Here is a 19,390-nt window from a genome sequence, read left to right on the forward strand (position 1 = left end):
ATGATTTTTGGATATCATTCACCAGTTTTCTACTGTTTCCAGCTTTTCAAAAAAAATGTCTGCTGATCATTAAGCCCATTACCTGCTTGTCTGTGACATGAGTCTGCATTCCTGACGCTACTTTTACCTCTTGTGTTACCATCACCTTCCCCAAACTCCCAATTTTCTTCATTTCTACAAAGTTTCAGTTCTGATGACGGTTCTACTTACGAAATGTTAATTTTCTTTTCTATTTTCAAATGCTGATAGATTTGCTGTATATTTCCTGTATTTTCTACAATTACTTTTACAGCTTTACATTAAGGTCACAAGATAGGCACAGATGAGGAAGACTGTTTGGCCCATCATAACTCATTCATCCAGAAAGACCCTACCATCACACTATCCAAGTGTTTCTTAAATGATTGCAGTGTTTTTGTTTGCACTGCTCTACTCAGAAGTCCATTCTATATGTTGATCTTCCTGTGGGGAAAGAATTCCTGACAATCATAAATTTCCCTTTTACTGGTTTGAACCTCTGCCCCATGTTTTGTTGGCCAGGTATAGTTTGAACTGATTCTGGATTTGCCTTTTCTATATCAGTTATTATCCTATGTACCTCTACAAGGCTACTTCTTCTGTGTTGTTTCCTTTCAAGGTCAAGTTTCTTCAGTCTTTCCTGTTGGCACTATGAACTAGTCTCTTCACTCTTCTCCACACTGCCTTCAAGACTTGAAGGTGTTTTGGTGACTGAACAGATCATTGAACAGTTCAAGCATAACTTCCTCTAACCTGTATTCCATTGTTTTGGCTATATAGCTCAGCATTAAATTTGTTGCTCCATAGCGATTGGACATGTTGGGCATTGAGCCTATTAAAACCTCTAGATCTGTTAACTTCACTCGCAGCTAATTCAACACCATTCATGTAGTAGTTATGCCATTCAATTTTCTTTGCATCTGCAGTACTTTGCAATTGTCCAGATTAAATTTTATCTTCCATTTTCCCACCCTATTTATATATTTTGTCCATTTTGTAGTTCTTGGCCTGTTTCCTTAAATTCAACCGCCCCTCCTAGTTTGGTATCCTCTGCAAAGGTGAACAGTTTGCATTGAGCTTCTGAATACAAGTCTTTAATATAAATTAGATATAGTAGGGGTCCTAACTCTGATCTTGGGACACATAACTCTCGTTACAAGTACGTACTGTTTCCTACCATTCACCCAATTTCTTATCCATTCCCAGATTTTCCTTGAATCCCCATTGCTTTAAGTTTAAGTAGCAGCATTTTGTGCAGAACTTTGTCAAGTGCTTTGGAAATCAAGCTGTAGGGTTTCCTCAAAAAAGTCAAGGAAGTTGTTCAAGCAAGATCCTTCTCTTCTGAATCCATGTTGGCTGCTGTTTAATAAGTTATCATATGGGAACTCCTCAACTTTACTCTTGATAATTGATTTCATTATCTTCCCCAATATTGATCTAAAACTAATAGATCTGTATTTGCCTGGGTCTGTTTTGTCACCATGATAGCCTGCCTTCATCAACCTCTTCATAATGACCAGCAACAGCTTACAAATCTCACCCCTTGTTTCTCTTACTACTTACTACGTAGCAAGTACAAGAGTGAATCAGGCCGTTCGACCCAACCAGTCTGTGTTGGTGTTTATCCTCTGTATGAGCAGTAGTGCTAATCCCATGTGGCCGCTCTGTTTCCATATCCCTTTATTCCCCTTTCTTTCAACCATCTATCTAAACTATTCTTAACTGTTGACTTAATCTTTATTTCAATCACTAATCCTGGCAGTGCATTCCACAGCCTCACAACCCTCTGTGTAAAAATGTTTCTCCTGCTCTCTAAGGTAAATCTCTTACATTTAATCTTATATGTACGTCCCTTGTTCTAGACCCCTCAACCACTGGAAACAGTCTGTCTCTATCTACTCTGAGCCATCCCTTCATAATTTTAAACAGCTCTATAAAGTTATCCCTTAATCTCCTCTGTTCCAATAGACACAGCCTCAATTTATCAAGTCTTTTTTCATATTTATATTTCCTCATACCAGGCAGCATTCCAGTGAATCTGCACTGTACCCTCTCTATTGCTTCAACATTCTTTCTAAAGTCTGGAGCCCAAAAACGCACACAGTACTTCAACTGTGGTCTTATTAAGGTTTTATATAGATTCATCATTACATCTCAATTTTTATATTCTATACCTTTTGCAGTAAGTCCCAGTATTCCATTAGCTATTCTATGACCTTCTCCACTTAAAGGGCTGCCTTTAATGTCTTGTGAACCTGAACACCCTCCCCCCACCCCCAAAATCCCTCTGCGCTTCCACATTACTCAGCCAATCCCCATTTAAAATATAATGCCAGATGTATCATCTCATGTTTCCTGACTTTGAATTCTATCTGCCACTTTTTTTCCCATTCCACCATCTTATCAATATCTCTTTGCAGCTTCCTTTGTTCCTCAGAATTATTTGCTATTTTAGTATCATCTGCAAATTTAGGGTCATTCATGTTTGATCTACACTTGCTAATCCTAGGTATGTATCTATCCTGTAAAGTTGTCATCTACTGGAGTGTGTTGAAGAAATCTCCCAATCATTTTGCTTAAGTTCTTCCCACATTTCCTTGAAGTTACCCTTTTTAAACTTATGTATCTGGTCTCTATTCCTCGGTACTTTTGAATCCCAGATCATGTCAAACTTTATAGTTCAGTGGTACCTATTCCCCAGAGGTACTATGACGTTTCTTTCCTTCTATTACCATTATGAAGTAAGTTGTGTGCTGCCTCTCCTGCTCTTGCATTTGTTCATGAAGCAGTCGTGTATTACATTTACCAACTCAAACTCTGAATCAGTTACGCGTTCCCAATTTATATTTGTTTGATTGAAGTTACTCATTAAAATAATTTTTCTGTTTTCACACGCCCTTCTTATCTCTTTGTAGACCAAACTGCCCTCCTTATTCTGACAGTCTGTAGCCTACAACTTTGCCCTTTTCATGTTAAATATTTCTAACCGGGGTAGTCCACCTTCTTCATGGCATCAACTTCTTCAACTTCCTGGGTGTTCTTGTCATATAGGATTATACTGCTCCTTTACCATCTACTCAAATTTTCCTGAACGCTCCATAAATCTGTTGTATTCATTAGGTTTCTCTGCAGTCAGGATTTTTCTGATATCCTATTACATCATTATGAAATAGAGTTCAGTGCCTCATTTAAATATTTTAATGAAGCTTTCACCTGTTTCAGGTGGATGCTTCCTGCCCCCACTTTCCCTTCCCCAGAAACTACCCCAGAAAATTGGGTACAAATAGCACACTCTCACTTGTGTCAGTGCAAAACCTTTTGGGTGTAATCAGGAATCACAATGGAAAATCTGGCCTTATTGCTCAGTCCATCAAGTCCTTAATTTTGTCAAAGCTCTATTGTCAGTCTTTTAAGAGGCAGGTGATGTGCTATTATAGTTTCATGAACAAGATCAAGCCACACTTTCCCATGAAAAACAAATTCTCAAGAGATTTTCCCCAAAGTAAAAAAAACTTCACGATTTCTTATAATGGGCAAGGTTTCTGAGGGTGAACCTGCTTAGAATCCATCAGTAATGGCAGCTCTGGTGATTTGCAAAAACAGGCAGATCATCACTATGCCTTCTAATCTTTTTGCTTAGCACAGAGATTACTCTTTCACAAATAATACCCTCATTAAGAAGTGACCTTGTCAAGTCTGAGCCAGTTTTCTGAAAATTCTTAATTCTCTGTGGAAAACATTACTGATATTCTGGCGAGTAACTCATGCACTCTGTCACCTCAAGTAGGATTACTAACTAATTGCTGTACTGAAAGATAGAATAATGACTGTATAATACTTTAATACATATTAATTGTTTCTGTACAGGGTCCCCTTGGCCCTCCAGGCCTACCCGGCCCATCTGGAAAAAAAGGACCTCGGGTAAGTGGCTGAAATTCTCTTCTCTTAATTTTAACTCATTGAAAATATTGGTTTGAGTATCAACCTCTTTCAAGAGTATGAAACAGTGAGAACAACCATTTAAAGTCAACATCAATATTGTATTAGTAGGCTCTGTACCAACACTTTACCTGGTAATTAAAATACATTCATCATCTTCATTTAATCCTGAATTTATGTTCATGTTTAAGTTCTGATGTACAATTGTACAAATGCAAAATATTCCAATAAAAATCAAATATTAATAAACCTATAGTGAATAGGCATTGGATAAAATGTTGATAACTCCACAGATAGTATCTATAACTTTATCTGCTCGTTCTCTTGTTGTCCTAATTAGCCATTTAAGTGTGAGTGCCACTTTTTCTAATTGGCTATCAATTTGAAGATAATTCAAAAGGTTTCAGTGGGGCAATTGTAACTAATTAGCAATTGTGCTGATAATGTTAGAATGATCAGCCTTGTTTAGACACACACATATACTTGGACAAATCAAATAGTGATCATACATAAAATTTCAAATCATCTGAGGTTCATGAGAAGTATGCAAAAATTCCAATCTAAGTGGGCTAAGCATAGGGCCTAAGGCCCAATTGTTCCTGGAGCACCTTCCAAAGAGTGCCTGACCAATATTCCTGCAGGCAAATGAAGTAGAAGGGCATGTTTCGCTCCCATCCACCTCATTTACATGGCTGTGTTGTTTGGAGTGTAACTTCTCTGCCTGTCCTTCGGAGGATCTTTAGGACATCCCTGGGTAGCATAAAGAGAGCAGAGACAAGAGGTCGAAATAGGGCCTCGGGCCTTTCATTCAATTTCACGAGCTGTCAGCGCCTGTCGTGCCTCTACAGGCAGCTCACCCATCTTGGAAACAAATTTCAGACCACTTGCCTCGCCGGCAGCGTCCTCAGGTAAGTGCCGCAAATGGGGGTGGGGGGAGGACGACAGTAGGAGGGGTCCGATCACGGCCGGTAGTAGCCAGCAGAACTGCTGTGGTCCTGGCTCTACCTGAAAAAATATTAAACTTACCTTTTTGGTGACGGCTGCTGGCTAGGCCGCATCCATGTCTGGAAAGCCTGAGTGGACGGAGCATGCCTGGCCCCTGCTGTGCTCAGGGCAGCCCAATCTCCTTGAGTGGTCCTAAAAAATTCTCTAAACCTCTCATCAGCATATGCAAGGCACGTAACGCCTGTTTTAGGCGGCTGCCTGAAAAATGGCCTGAACCAATTTTGTTTTTCAGGCATCCTTGGGACGCAGGATGTTGGTCCCCAAAATTGGGCCTCGAACACCCATTTTGCCCCAGTCCAATTATTGCCTCAACAGGTCTTTGCCCATTTTATCTCTGTTTTGTGCCCAGGAACTGAATGCTTCCTGAGTACACGTGAGAGGAAAATTGTTCCTTATGCATAAAGTAAGTCTGACAAAAATAACCAGATTCTTAGTCTTTTCCTTTCTCAAATAAAATAAAGGTTTGCCAAATGCTTTTCTTGAAGACGAAGGCTATTTAAATATCCAGTGTCATATTTTCTTACACAGAAACTTATTTGTCCTAGTAACTCGTAGTAAGAAATAAGTTGATGCTGGCTCTGTTTCTGTATGTGGTATTAACTCATTTATTTACCCTCCACCTTGCCAAGGTGGCCACTATGATTTGTAAATGAATTGTAAGTTTTATTGAGACTGATGTAATAGTGAGGTATATGTAAAATTGTGAAAATAGCATCATAAGTAACTGAGGAAAAATGTGTACATACTGCAATAACTAAAGCTTAGACAAATACACTCCACAAGTGGCAGTTGAGCAATAGTCCAGAATAGCAATGCCAGTGTAAGTAGTCATAAGAAAACACAAGCAAATTATCAGTGAATTACCGGACAGCAACCCAACTTAGGTACATATCATAGGAACATACAAATGCCAAAACAAGAAAGGATCATTCGGTCCATCAAAACAATCCTTCTAATTTCTAGTCTCTCCGTTTAATGTTTGTTAATTTCAAATCAGTGTCCTCAAGTTCTGTTGTCACAGTTCAAGTCAAATAGTCTACTTAGCAGTTTGAAGACCTGAATTTCATACCCCTCAGTATTCTTTTCTCCAGTTAAATTCAGCTCTGGAAGTTTCTTTTTTTTATATTTCAAAATATACTTTATTTCATAAAATTTAAAGATACCATAAATCCAAAGCGATACAATTCAAAACAATACAACACGGATCGTACGCAATACGATTCCTATATTACAATTTAAACATAGTACCTAGCCTATAATACATACTGTACAATACCAAGTGGGGTGGCCTTCTCCCATAGTGCCTTTGCGAGGGTCGCACCTCGCTTCAGTGCATCCCGCAGCACGTACTCTTGGACCTTGGAGTGTGCCAGTCAGCAATACTCGGTCGTAGACAGCTCCTTCAGCTGGAAGACCAGCAGGTTTCGGGCGGACCAAAGGGCCTCCTTCATTGAGTTGGTAGTCTTCCAGCCACAGTGGATATCCGTCTCGGCATGCGTACCGGGGAACAGCCTGTAGAGCACTGCGTCCTGTGTTACCAAACTGTTGGGGATGAACCGGGATAGATACCAACGCATCTCTTTCTACACCCTCTGCGTGAAGGGGCAGTTCATCAGGAGCTCACCGCAACCTCGAGGGCAGCTCGGGGTGGTGCTAAGATTCCGTGCGTATTGGATGGACTGTACTGGGAGGGCCCTTCTCACCATCATCCACACTCCTGGTGCCTGTTGGTCAGTTATGGCGATGAGACGTTCTGCCAAATGGCATCGACCATCTGGTCAGGGAAGAAACCGATCAGATTCACCCTCTTCTTTCCTTGCAGGACTCTCAGAACGTGCCATGTCGACCACTGTCTGATGGCCTTGTGATCAAAGGGGTTCCTCCTCAGGAACTTCTCCACCAGGGACAGGTGGGGGTTTACGGTCCACTGGATGGGACGTCCTGCATCTGCTCGGCCAGCATGGCCAGACCTAGCCTTCTCAGTGTGTTGGGCAGGTAGAAACTCAGCACATAGTGACACTTGGTGTTTGCATACTGGGGCTCCACACACATCCTGAGGCAGCCACACACAAAGGTGGCCATCAGGATCAGAGCGGCATTGGGGACGCTCTTCCCCCCTTTGTCTGGGGGCTTGTACATGGTGACCCTGTTCTACCTTGGACCTCCAGACTAAGTGGAACCAGATCCCCAGCTCCTTCAGATAGTCAGACCTGACAGTGAAGGGGACAAAGGATCGGGTCTCCCATCTGCCAAAGAATATGGCCTCTTACTTTGGTTCACTCTGGCATCCGAGGCCAGCTTGAAACGGAAGCAGATATCTTAGAGTACAGCGAGTGGGAGAGCATGGATCAGCCACTGACCTTGGACGAGCTGACAAAGGCTGTCCGGTCCTTCAAGAAGAACTCTCGGAAGCGATGGCATACCGGTTGAGTTGTACTCGGCTCTGTGGGACTGGATAGGCCCAGACCTACTGGAAGAGTACGGGGATATGCTTCTGGCAGGCAGCATGTCAGGATCCATGAGGAAAGGCATCATCACCTTCATCTACAAGCGGAAGGGGGAGAGGGAAGAAATCAGAAATTAGCAACCCATTTCCTTTCTAAATGTTGACTACAAGATTCTGTCTAAGGCCATTGTTAACAGGCTCAAGTCTTCTCTGGAGCAAATGATCCACCTGGATCAGACCTGTACTGTACCCAGCAGGCAGATCTCTGATCGCCTTGCATTGCTCAGGGATACGATTGCCTACGTGCAGGACAGGGGGGTGAACACCTGCCTCATCAGCCTGGACCAGGAGAAGACCTTCGACAGAATAGCCATCGTACATGATGGACATTCTCTCCAAAATGAGCTTCAGGGAGGGAATCTGCAATTGGATCCGACTGCTCCACACGGACATCTGTAGCGCAGTCCTAATTAATGGGTGGGAGTCAGAGAGCTTTCCGATCAGATCTGGAGTCAGGCAGGGCTGTCCTCTCTCTGCGGTCTTGTTCGTATGTTGTGTGGAGCTGTTTGCCACGTCCATCAGGAAGGACGCAGGTTATCGGTTGGGGGGGGGTGGGGGTGATGATCCCAGGCAGCGGAAGCTCACAGGTTAAGGCTTTCTTGTACATGGACGACATAACCATTTTTTGCTCCGATCAAAAGTCAGTCCACAGACTGATGGGCATCAGCTCTGGAAGTTTCTTCTCATAACCTAGAGCTCCCAATCCTGGATTGATCCTTGTCATCTTATTTTAAACTCTTTCCAATCTATCAATCTTTTTAAGTTAAGGTGGCCAAAATTGAACAATATTCTTCTTGGGCCAAAATGTAAACAGTAATAAAATGTTGAATGCAGGTGTATAGCACTGACAATTCTATGTGTCCGTGGGTAGTCCTGCTCTGACCATCCCAACCCTTCAAAAAATGAACTAACGAGCGTGAGATTTTGTTTATTAAGGCCCAAATAAAGTCATTAATGGTGAACTCGTGGAACATTCCACAGCTGCAAAGCCAAATCAAAAAGTGGGATTTTACTTAAGGTCTGACCTGTAAGTTTGTGAGCTTAATGAACAGGAATTTTTTTGTCAGAGAGATGGGTTAAAGAGACGATGGTGAGGAGCAGGAGGAGTGGTTAGCTTGAGAGTGTAGAGGACATCGGAGGCACATAGCTATTGTGGCATGGCAGAAGGCAGAGCAGGAGGAGGCCCAGACTGATCAAGGAGAGTGTGACTTAGTGTGCCACCAGGTCCTCAAAGACTTGCAGCGACAATTAGACATCTGCAATGCATTACTAGCGACAGTGAACATTACCACTGCCCTTTAATGACACAAGCCTCTTCCAGGCCTCCCACAGTGGACATCTCAGAAGTCAGTCACTTTGTTGGTTTGCTTTTTGGACAACTGATGCTTTCTTTTCTGCACAATGAATGAATCACAGATTGCAAAATGTAGTAAAAGTGAATACATGCAGTGGTGGTGGTGTACGTGTTTAATGTATTTTTCTGGTGTTTGCCTATTGTCTGTTGTTAACTTCTCCATACTGGCTGTGATTGTGCTGCACTACTAAATTCTCTCCTAATTCAAAGAGTAGCACTAGAAGGTGGATGAGTAACCAACTGGCAAGCTTCAGTGGATCGAGAACACCTACTGTCTGTAGTTGGACCTCCATCAGAACCAGAGGTGATGGAGTTGCTGTGGGTTTACTACTCTTAGAGGTGGTACCTACTAACACTCGTGTAAGCTTACATAATGGCATAGAACTGACACTGGTATCAACCAGCTTCTGTCCTTCCCCCAGCCGTGGGGAAAGCATCTCCTTACCATGTGCCTTGATCGTCTAACCATAGAAACTTGGGCATAAGGCATCAGAATCCCTGCCACATGGTTGTCTAAGTGTTCTCAGAATGGGTTGAAGTTGGTTATGACTGGATCATGGAGTGTCTATAACAGATCACTACTGTGCCTATCGCTTGTACATCTGAGGTCTCCATTGAAGATGCCATTAGTGTTGCCATGTGCTCAAGGACAGATTGCAGTTCAGATAACTGTTGCTCCATGGAATCATTGTTGTGGGAGATGGCAATACATATCTGTGTGTTACACTCCACCACACTACCTGGAACACCTTCCAGTGTAAGTGCAAGAAGGTAAGTGACACCGTATAGCCTTGCTGTTGTACCAACCTCCATTTCAAAGCAGGCTCACAAAGATTAGTGTATCCATACAAATCGGTAGGCACATTCAGAACATTCACCCTGCAACAGCCAGCCCTTCGAGGAGGGGGGTGATGATAGCAGTTTTGAAAGGGAGGGGGACAATACCTGAGGAGAAGGAACTATTTACAATGTCAGCTAGTATGGAGGCCAGGAAGGGAAGTTGGGTGCCCAGCAGTTTAGTGGAAATGGGGTCGAGAGAGCAAGAGGTGGGTTTATGGACAAGGTAAGCTCTGAGACAGCATATGGTGAGATAGGAGAGAAACTAGAGAAAGATATATATTCAGGGCTAGGGCAAGGGGAAACGGGAGGAGTTTGGCTTTGTGGGCAAAGGGAAGGAGGGTTGCGGCAGAGGCAGCTGAATGGATGGTCTCAATCTTAGTGACAAAAGAGCCCATGAGTTCCTCGCTCTTGTTGGACGTGAGAGTGGGGGTGGAGAGGGATTTAAGGAAATGATTGGTAGTGGAGAAAAGAAAATGGGGCTTATCTTTGCATTCCATAATGATCCTGGAGTAGTGAACAGTTTTGGCAGAGGAGAGCAAGGCGCAAAATTTCTTGATGTGGTCCAGAGGAGTTGCTCAGGGAAGAGGCTGATGGAGGAAAGGAGTGAGGATATCTTGGTGAGAAACGCAGTGTAGGGCTTGGGGGAGTGGTAGAGAATGAGGATTTCAAAGGAGACATGAGAGGGGTGGAACAAGATGAACAACACTTGAAGGAGGAGAAGGTGCCAGAGGAGTAAGGAAAAGACCAAAATGTGATTTGGTGACAAGGGCTACACCGATACTGTGCACTTTGGTTGGGGTGGGTGGTCGAAAGAATAGCTAGGTGTGGAGCCTTCAGTAAAGGGCAAGATGTCGCCATCCGTGAGCCAAGTTTCCATCAAAGCCATGATGGCAATGCAATTATCCACAATAAGGTTGTGGATAGCAAGGGCCTTGTTTGCGAGTGAACGGACATACTGGAGGGAAATGCGGAGAGCTGCTGTGAATGTTGAGAGTCCAAGGAGGCAGCAGTAGGTGGGGTGAGTGGGATGGGAAGGAGATTGGTAAAATTGGCTCCCAGCGAGGGCAGGAAGGTCAGCATGAGAGGAGGATGGGGCAGTTGGAGTTGTTGCTCATAAAAAAGCAGTGACTTCTTGCAGTACATTCTCTCTCCCATCATGGCATGTATAATATAATTTGCATAATCTTTCATAGTTCTCTAGATTCAGGAACTGTCCCTCTAGATTGGAAAATTGCACATGTCACTCCGCTTTTTAAGAAAGGAGAGAGAGGGAAACCAGGGAATTATAGACCAGTTAGCCTAACATCTGTTGTGGGGAAAATGCTGGAGTCTATAATTAAGGATAAGGTGACTGAACACCTCGAGAATTTTCAGTTTATCAGAGAGAGCCAGCATGGATTTGTGAAAGGTAGGTCGTGCCTGACAAACCTGATTGAATTCTTTAAAGAGGTGACTAAAGTAGTGGACAGGGGAATGTCAATGGATGTTATTTATATGGACTTCCAGAAGGCATTTGATAAGGTCCCACATAAGAGACTGTTAGCTAAGATAGAAGCCCATGGAATCGAGAAAAAAGTACGGACTTGGTTAGGAAGTTGGCTGAGCGAAAGGCGACAGAGAGTAGGGATAATGGGTAGGTACTCACATTGGCAGGATGTGACTAGTGGAGTCCCACAGGGATCTGTCTTGGGGCCTCAATTATTCACAACATTTATTAACGACTTAGATGAAGGCATAGAAAGTCTCATATCTAAGTTTGCCGATGACACAAAGATTGGTAACAATTTTACAACACCAAGTTATAGTCCAGCAATTTTATTTTAAATTCACAAGCTTTCGGAGGCTTCCTCCTTCCTCAGGTGAACGTTGTTGCATCTCCACAACAAAGATTGGTGGCATTGTAAGCAGTGTAAATGAAAACATAAAATTACAAAGCGATATTGATAGATTAGGTGAATGGGCAAAACTGTGGCAAATGGAATTCATTGTAGGCAAATGTGAGGTCATCCACTTTGGATCAAAAAAGGATCGAACAGGGTACTTTCTAAATGGTAAAAAGTTAAAAACAGTGAATGTCCAAAGGGACTTAGGGGTTCAGGTACATAGATCATTGAAGTGTCATGAACAGGCGCAGAAAATAATCAATAAGGCTAATGGAATGCTGGCCTTTATATCTAGAGGACTAGAGTACAAGGGGGCAGAAGTTATGCTGCAACTATACAAAACCATGGTTAGACCACACCTGGAGTACTGTGAGCAGTTCTAGGCACCGCCCCTTCGGAAGGTCATATTGGCTTTGGAGGGAGTGCAGCGTAGGTTTACTAGAATGATACCCGGACTTCAAGGGTTAAATTACGAGGAGAGATTACACAAATTGGGGTTGTATACTCTGGAGTTTCAAAGGTTAAGGGGTGATCTGATCAAAGTTTATACGATATTAAGGGGAACGGATAGAGTGGATAGAGAGAAACTATTTCCATTGGTTGGGGATTCTAGGAGTAGGGGGCACAGTCTAAAAATTAGAGCCAGACCTTTCAGGAGCAAAATTAGAAAACATTTCTACACACAAAAGTGTGGTAGTAGTTTGGAACTCTCTTCCGTAAACGGCAATTGATACTAGCTCAACTGCTAAATTTAAATCTGAGATAGATAGCTTTTTGGCAATCAAAGGTATTAAGGGATATGGGCCAAAAGTGGGTATATGGAGTTAGATCACAGATCAGCCATGATCTTATCAAATGGCGGAGCAGGCACGAGGGGCTGAATGGCCTACTCCTGTTCCTATGTTCCTATGTTCGTATAATCTTGCAATGGTTACTTCTTACTTGCTACATTCTTCTTAAGTTTCTGTGTTGTCGTACTGCTTTTTTTTTGCATTTATCATTTACAATTACATTTATTCATTCTTTACCTTGTGTAATTTCTTCTATGAATTCTTTTTGAGGTTGATGCAGAGTGTACTATCTCTGTCATGTGCTGTTATGTTTGTCTTCTCCTTTGCACATTTGGGGACATCCTACTAAGTGAAAATCCCCTGATAACTGTCAATAAAATACTCAACCATGACTCGATTGGTAAAACGTGATTTTTCATCATTTTCTAATACAATTCCGTACCCCATTTCTGGATTAATAAATTTCCTTTTGGTTTTACTGGTTGAGGAGCTTGTTAGCTGCTTGAGAAGTGTTGAAAGAATGTTGTTGCAGATGCATCATTATTACCACTAACAAAATTGCATTCTGAAGAGGTGCATGTTTTAAAAATGTTTTTTATATTCGTTCATGGGATGTGGGCATTGCTGGCGAGGCCGGCATTTATTGCCTATCCCTAATTGCCCTTAAGAAGGTGGTGGTGAGCCGCCTTCTTGAACCATTGCAGTCCGTGTGGTGAAGGTTCTCCCACAGTGCTGTTAGGAAGGGAGTTCCAGGATTTTGACCCAGCGACGATGAACGAACGGCGATAGATTTCCAAGTCGGGATGGTGTGTGACTTGGAGAGGAACGTGCAGGTGGTGTTGTTTCCATGTTGCTCTCCTGCTGCTCTTGTCCTTCTAGGTGGTAGAGGTCGCGGGTTTGGGAGGTACTGTCGAAGAAGCCTTGGCGAGTTGCTGCAGTGCATCCTGTGTGCCGGTGGTGAAGGGGGTGAATGTTTAGGGTGGTGGATGGGGTGCCAATCAAGCGAGCTGCTTTGTCCTGGATGGTGTCGAGCTTCTTGAGTGTTGTTGGAGCTGCACTCATCCAGGCAAGTGGAGAGTATTCCATCACACTCCTAACTTGTGCCTTGTAGATGGTGGAAAGGCTTTGGGGAGTCAGGAGGTGAGTCACTCGCCGCAGAATACCCAGCCTTTGACCTGCTCTTGTAGCCACAGTATTTATATGGCTGGTGCAGTTAAGTTTCTGGTCAATGGTGACCCCTAGGATGTTGATGGTGGGGGATTCGGCGATGGTAAAGCCATTGAATGTCAAGAGGAGGTGGTTAGACTCTCTCTTGTTGGAGATGGTCATTGCCTGGCACTTGTCTGGTGCGAATGTTACTTGCCACTTATCAGCCCAAGCTTGGATGTTGTCCAGGTCTTGCTGCATGCGGGCACGGACTGCTTCATTATTTGAGGGGTTGCGAATGGAACTGAACACTGTGCAATCATCAACGAACATCCCCATTTCTGACCTTATGATGGAGGGAAGGTCATTGATGAAGCAGCTGAAGATGGTTGGGCCTAGGACACTGCACTGAGGAACTCCTGCAGCAATGTCCTGGGGCTGAGATGATTGGCCTCCAACAACCACTACAATCTTCCTTTGTGCTAGGTATGACTCTGGAGAGTTTTCCCCCTGATTCCCATTGACTTCAATTTTACGAGGGCTCCTTGGTGCCACACTCAAATGCTGCCTTGATGTCAAGTGCAGTCACTCTCACCTCACCTCTGGAATTCAGCTCTTTTGTCCATGTTTGGACCAAGGCTGTAATGAGGTCTGGAGCCGAGTGGTCCTGGCGGAAACCAAATTGAGCATTGGTGAGCAGGTTATTGGTGAGTAAGTGCCGCTTGATAGCACTGTCGACGACACCTTCCATCACTTTGCTGATGATCGAGAGTAGACTGATGGGGCGGTAATTGGCCGGATTGGATTTGTCCTGCATTTGTGGACAGGACATACCTGGGCAATTTTCCACATTGTCGGGTAGATGCCAGTGTTGTAGCTGTACTGGAACTGCTTGGCTAGAGGCGCAGCTAGTTCTGGAGCACAATTCTTCAGCACTACAGCCGGGATGTTGTCGGGGCCCATAGCCTTTGCTGTATTCAGTGCACTCAGCCGTTTCCTGATATCATGTGGAGTTAATCGAATTGGCTGGACTGGCTTCTGTGATGGTGGGGATATCGGGAGGAGGCCGAGATGGATCATCCACTTGGCACTTCTGGCTGAAGATGGTTGCAAACGCTTCAGCCTTGTCTTTTACACTCACGTGCTGGACTTCACCATCATTGAGGATGGGGATGTTTGCAGAGCCTCCTCCTCCCGTTAGTTGTTTAATTGTCCACCACCATTGACGACTGGATGTGGCAGGACTGCAGAGCTTTGATCTGATCCGTTGGTTGTGGAATCGCTTAGCTCTGTCTATAGCATGTTGCTTCCGCTGTTTAGCATGCATGTAGTCCTGAGTTGTAGCTTCACCAGGTTGGCACCTCATTTTTAGGTATGCCTGGTGCTGCTCCTGGCATGCTCTTCTACACTCCTCATTGAACCAGGGTTGATCCCATGGCTTGTTGGTAATGGTAGACTGAGGAATATGCCGGGCCATGAGGTTACAGATTGTGCTGGAATACAATTCTGCTGCTGCTGATGGCCCACAGCACCTCATGGATGCCCAGTTTTGAACTGCTGTATCTGTTCTGAATCTATTCCATTTAGCAGGGTGATAGTGCCACACAACACGTTGGATGGTCTCCTCAGTGCGAACAAGGGACTTCGTCTCCATGAGGACTGTGCGGTGGTCACTCCTACCAATACTAACATGGACAGATGCATTTGCGACAGGTAGATTGGTGAGGAAGAGGTCAAGTAAGTTTTTCCCTCGTGTTGGTTCGCTCACCACCTGCCGCAGGCCCAGTCTGGCAGCTATGTCCTTCAGGACTCGGCCAGCTCGGTCAGTAGTGGTGCTACCGAGCCACTCCTGGTGATGGACATTGAAGTCCCCCACCCAGAGTACATTTTGTGCCCTTGCTACCCTCAGTGCTTCCTCCAAGTGGTGTTCAACATGGAGGAGGACTGATTCATCAGCTGAGGAAAGGCGGTAGGTGGTAATCAGCAGGAGGTTTCCTTGCCCATGTTTGACCTGATGCCATGTGATTTCATGGGGTTCAGAGTCAATGTTGAGGACAGACCCACCAGAGGTGGCGGTACAGTGATATACAGTCAGGGCCACTCCCTCCTGACTGTATATCACTGTACCGCCACCTCTGGTGGGTCTGTCCTGCGGGTGGGACAGGACATACCCAGGGATGGTGATGGAAGTGTCTGGGACGTTGGCTGAAAGGTATGATTCTGTGAGTATGGCTATGTCAGGCTGTTGCTTGACTAGTCTGTGGGACAGCTCTCCCAATTTTGGCACAAGTCCCCAGATGTTAGTGAGGAGGACTTTGCAGGGTCAACTGGGCTTGGTTTGCCTTTGTCGTGTCTGGTGCCCAGTGGTCCAATGCCGGGTGGTCCGTCCGGTTTTATTCTTATTATGACTTTTTTTATGCTTTCCTATGGTTTTGTCCGTTTTTCAAAAAAATAGTAGGATCTTCAGGCCCAATGAAATTTGCTTACTTACAACAAAGCCGGCACTGAGCTTTATTTTGCTCTTGTAAAAGTGAATAATTTATCTCCTAGAAATGGATTGTGTATTTGTTCAGCCAGGATAAAGATAGTTCAGTGATTATAGTGCAGTACAATTACTGACCCTTTGCATTTTTTATAAAATTGTCAGAAAATGACCATGTAATTTGTATTGAGAATAGTTGGGTTGAAATGCTACTATAATACTAATGGAATTTCAGATCATATGATGCACTGGTTTTGTTGAAATGTGCAAGTTTTCTGCAGCTGTCAAACTCAGAAACCGGAAGGTGGACCTTTCTCAGTGTGGAGGCCAGTTTTTAGGAGCAAATTTAACAATTAAGCACTCCCAGTGCAGAGCTTCACGAGGCAAATGCGCATATGGGAAGTTTTACACAGGGATCAGTGCACAATCCACACAATTTTTAGTCCATTTCTCAGTGTTGCAGCTCTGTGCTAGGAACACTAAATCATGAAATTTACCCAGTAGTTTCTTTGATAACTTTAAACATAGCTTCCTATTTGAGCTTGTAGCTATTACTATGTAACAAATATAACTACAGAAAACAAGACACAATTGTACATCACAAAAAATTAGTATTAGAATGTTTACAATAATAATTCAATTATAAAACAGGGTGTATACATTTATTAGGTCACTCGCCACTCAGACTATCTTTGTGCACACTTCAGGATGTCCCCAGGAATCCTTGATAAAAATGCCAGGAAAGAACAGCCATTCAGAGCCACCCAGGAAAAAGCTCATTCAATGGAGTGGGCAGTTGGCCTAAAGCTCCAAATAACTTGGACACCTGTCTGTCCCAGAAAATCAACCTGAGATGGAACTGCCAATCCTTCGAAGGGAATGGAGGTGTTGATGATGGCTCATTTTGCTGTCATGTAAATATCAAGAAAAATAGATCCATACTATATGGGGGGAAAAATCCATAGCAGTGCAGAGTGGTATTTAAGGTGTTACTGGATTCAATAGTGGCGGGTTGTAATTTATGTAATTTGATTCTGAACAAAGTGTTGGTCGGTCAGCCTGTTTTAATGTATATCATGAAAATAGTCTATAACCCATTTATGCTGCATTTCCACTGCACCAATGGCAACAGATAAAAAATTGCTAATGCAGTCTGTCTATTGCTCCTGGGAAAGTGTTTTGCTGACCGATGCAGACATTATGAGCAATCAGGTCCTGACCAGAAAAAATTCATGGCAGCTATTGTCACAGCAGCATTCTAGGATAAACATACCATGAGTATAAGTAAAGCAGATGTATTGATTGGAAACTCGAGCTCGAGCTCCTGAAAACAAATAAAAGCCCCTTTTCATCGACACTCTAATGTCCTTGGTATTGTTCCTGATATACTGGCCATAAGTGCAATGACTTTTGGCACAAGAGAGCATCCCCCTCCCCACTCCAGATGCCAAAAAAACAAGATTGGGAGGAGGTAACCATCCATCACCACGATTTCTACAGAACAAAGTGAAATTTGAGCTTAACCTTTCATGACATATATGTGCAGGCTACTTAAATGTTGAAAAACTGCAATTTTTTTTTTGTTCATGGGACGTGGGTGCCGCTGGCAAGGCCAACATTTATTGCCCATCCCTAATTGCCCTTGAGAAGGTGGCGTGAGCCGCCTTCTTGAACTGCTGCAGTCCGTGTGGTGAAGGTTCTCCCACAGTGCTGTTAGGAAGGGAGTTCCAGGATTTTGACCCAGCGACGATGAAGGAACGGCAATATATTTCCAAGTCGGGATGGTGTGTGACTTGGAGGGAAACGTGCAGGTGGTGTTGTTCCCATGTGCCTGCTGCCCTTGTCCTTCTAGGTAGTAGAGGTTGCGGATTTGAGAGGTGTTGTGGAAGAAGCCTTGGCGAGTTCCTGCAGTGCATCCTGTGGATGGTACACACTGGAGCCACGATGCGCCGGTGGTGAAGGGAGTGAATGTTTAGGGTGGTGGATGGGGTGCCAATCAAGTGGGTTGCTTTGTCCTGGATGGTGTCGATCTTGAGTGTTGTTGGAGCTGCACTCATCCAGGCAAGTGGAGAGTATTCCATCACACTCCTGACTTGTGCCTTGTAGATGGTGGATGGGGAAGCAGGAGGTGAGTCACTAGACACAGAATACCCAGCCTCTGACCTGCTGTTATAGCCACAGTATTTATTTGGCTGGTCCAGTTTAGTTTCTGGTCAATGGTGACCCCCATGATGTTGATAGTGGCGATTCAGTGATGGTAATGCCATCGAATGTCAAGGGGAGTTGGTTAGACTCTCTTGTTGGAGATAGTCATTGCCTGGCACTTGTCTGGCACGAATGTTACTTGCCACTTATCAGCCCAAGCCTGGATGTTGTCCAGGTCTTGCTGCATGTAGGCATGGACTGCTTCATTATCTGAGGGGTTGCGAATGTGGCTACATTTAGTTGAATGTGAACTCCCCCCATTAATTGTTGTTTTTATGATCGCATTAGAAACCTATTGCTGGTGTTTTAAAATTTATTATGGCACTTAGAAACTTCTGTGTGCCTTGGATGCCTGTTTTGTGGTGCACTGCGCTGCTGGTTTGGGGTTTTTAAAAATTCTTTTAAAAGGTTTGAGACATTGAAGTGGCTCTCAAATGGAGGGACAGTATAGGAAAAAATGAACAGTGCAGATTTATTCTCCGTCTCTATTTTTCTCACTTGGTGACCTTTGCATTTTGTATGTTACATTTTTTTAACGAGCGAAATGCCTGTTCGCAGATATACATGTGCTTCTTTTTTTTATTCTTGTATTCATTTGCACACTATTAATGCCAAAATTGAACATTGATCCTCTATAATGAGTTGCAGCTTCAGAATACAGACTTATTATAATGGCCCAGAAATTACTGGATTGGTGTATCTCGTGGGAAGAGTGACGTGAATTGGACTTTTTCCTCACCCTTCAGATCGCGCTATATTTACACCGCAAATTGCTGGAAATGCAAATTGATAATGGAGCAGCGATGTCAACAGCGCATCTGGAACCTTATGAACATCTGGTCCAATGGCCCATCTCCTTCACCAATGAAATTTAAGAATAGAGAAAGCAACAGAGCGAGCAACGCAGGAAATAGAGTGAAATTAGATACGGAAAGAGAAATAAAGAGAAATAATCTATATTAATGACTTAGATGAAGGAACCGAGTGTAATGGGCCCAATATTACCATGGCGGCGGGTTCGCGGCGGGGGGTCGATTGGGCACGTGGGTAACGCGCTCGGTGAAATCAGTCTGCTTCGCGCGCAATTGCAGGCTGATTGGAGCCACTTACCTGGTCTTCCGGATTCCCCACTGCTGATCAGCGCGTCGGGCGGACTGCGCATGCGCAGTAAGGTCTGTCAACTGGAGGAGCTCTATTTAAAGGGGCAGTCCTCCACTGAAT

The 19,390-nt window shown here is 43.9% G+C and overlaps 1 protein-coding gene across 2 annotated transcripts in view; it reads left to right on the forward strand.

Moving 5' to 3' along the window:
- The window catches only part of col27a1b (collagen, type XXVII, alpha 1b), a 524,608-nt gene that overhangs the window by 108,934 nt on the left and 396,284 nt on the right, over positions 1 to 19,390 (forward strand). For both annotated transcript variants that reach the window (XM_067969899.1, XM_067969900.1), the window contains exon 4: positions 3,886 to 3,939. In XM_067969899.1, the coding sequence (XP_067826000.1) occupies positions 3,886 to 3,939 (54 nt within the window). The remainder of the gene's footprint in view (positions 1 to 3,885; positions 3,940 to 19,390) is intronic.

Source organism: Heptranchias perlo, chromosome 31, assembly GCF_035084215.1.
Source record: "Heptranchias perlo isolate sHepPer1 chromosome 31, sHepPer1.hap1, whole genome shotgun sequence".
Classification (NCBI taxonomy): domain Eukaryota; kingdom Metazoa; phylum Chordata; class Chondrichthyes; order Hexanchiformes; family Hexanchidae; genus Heptranchias; species Heptranchias perlo.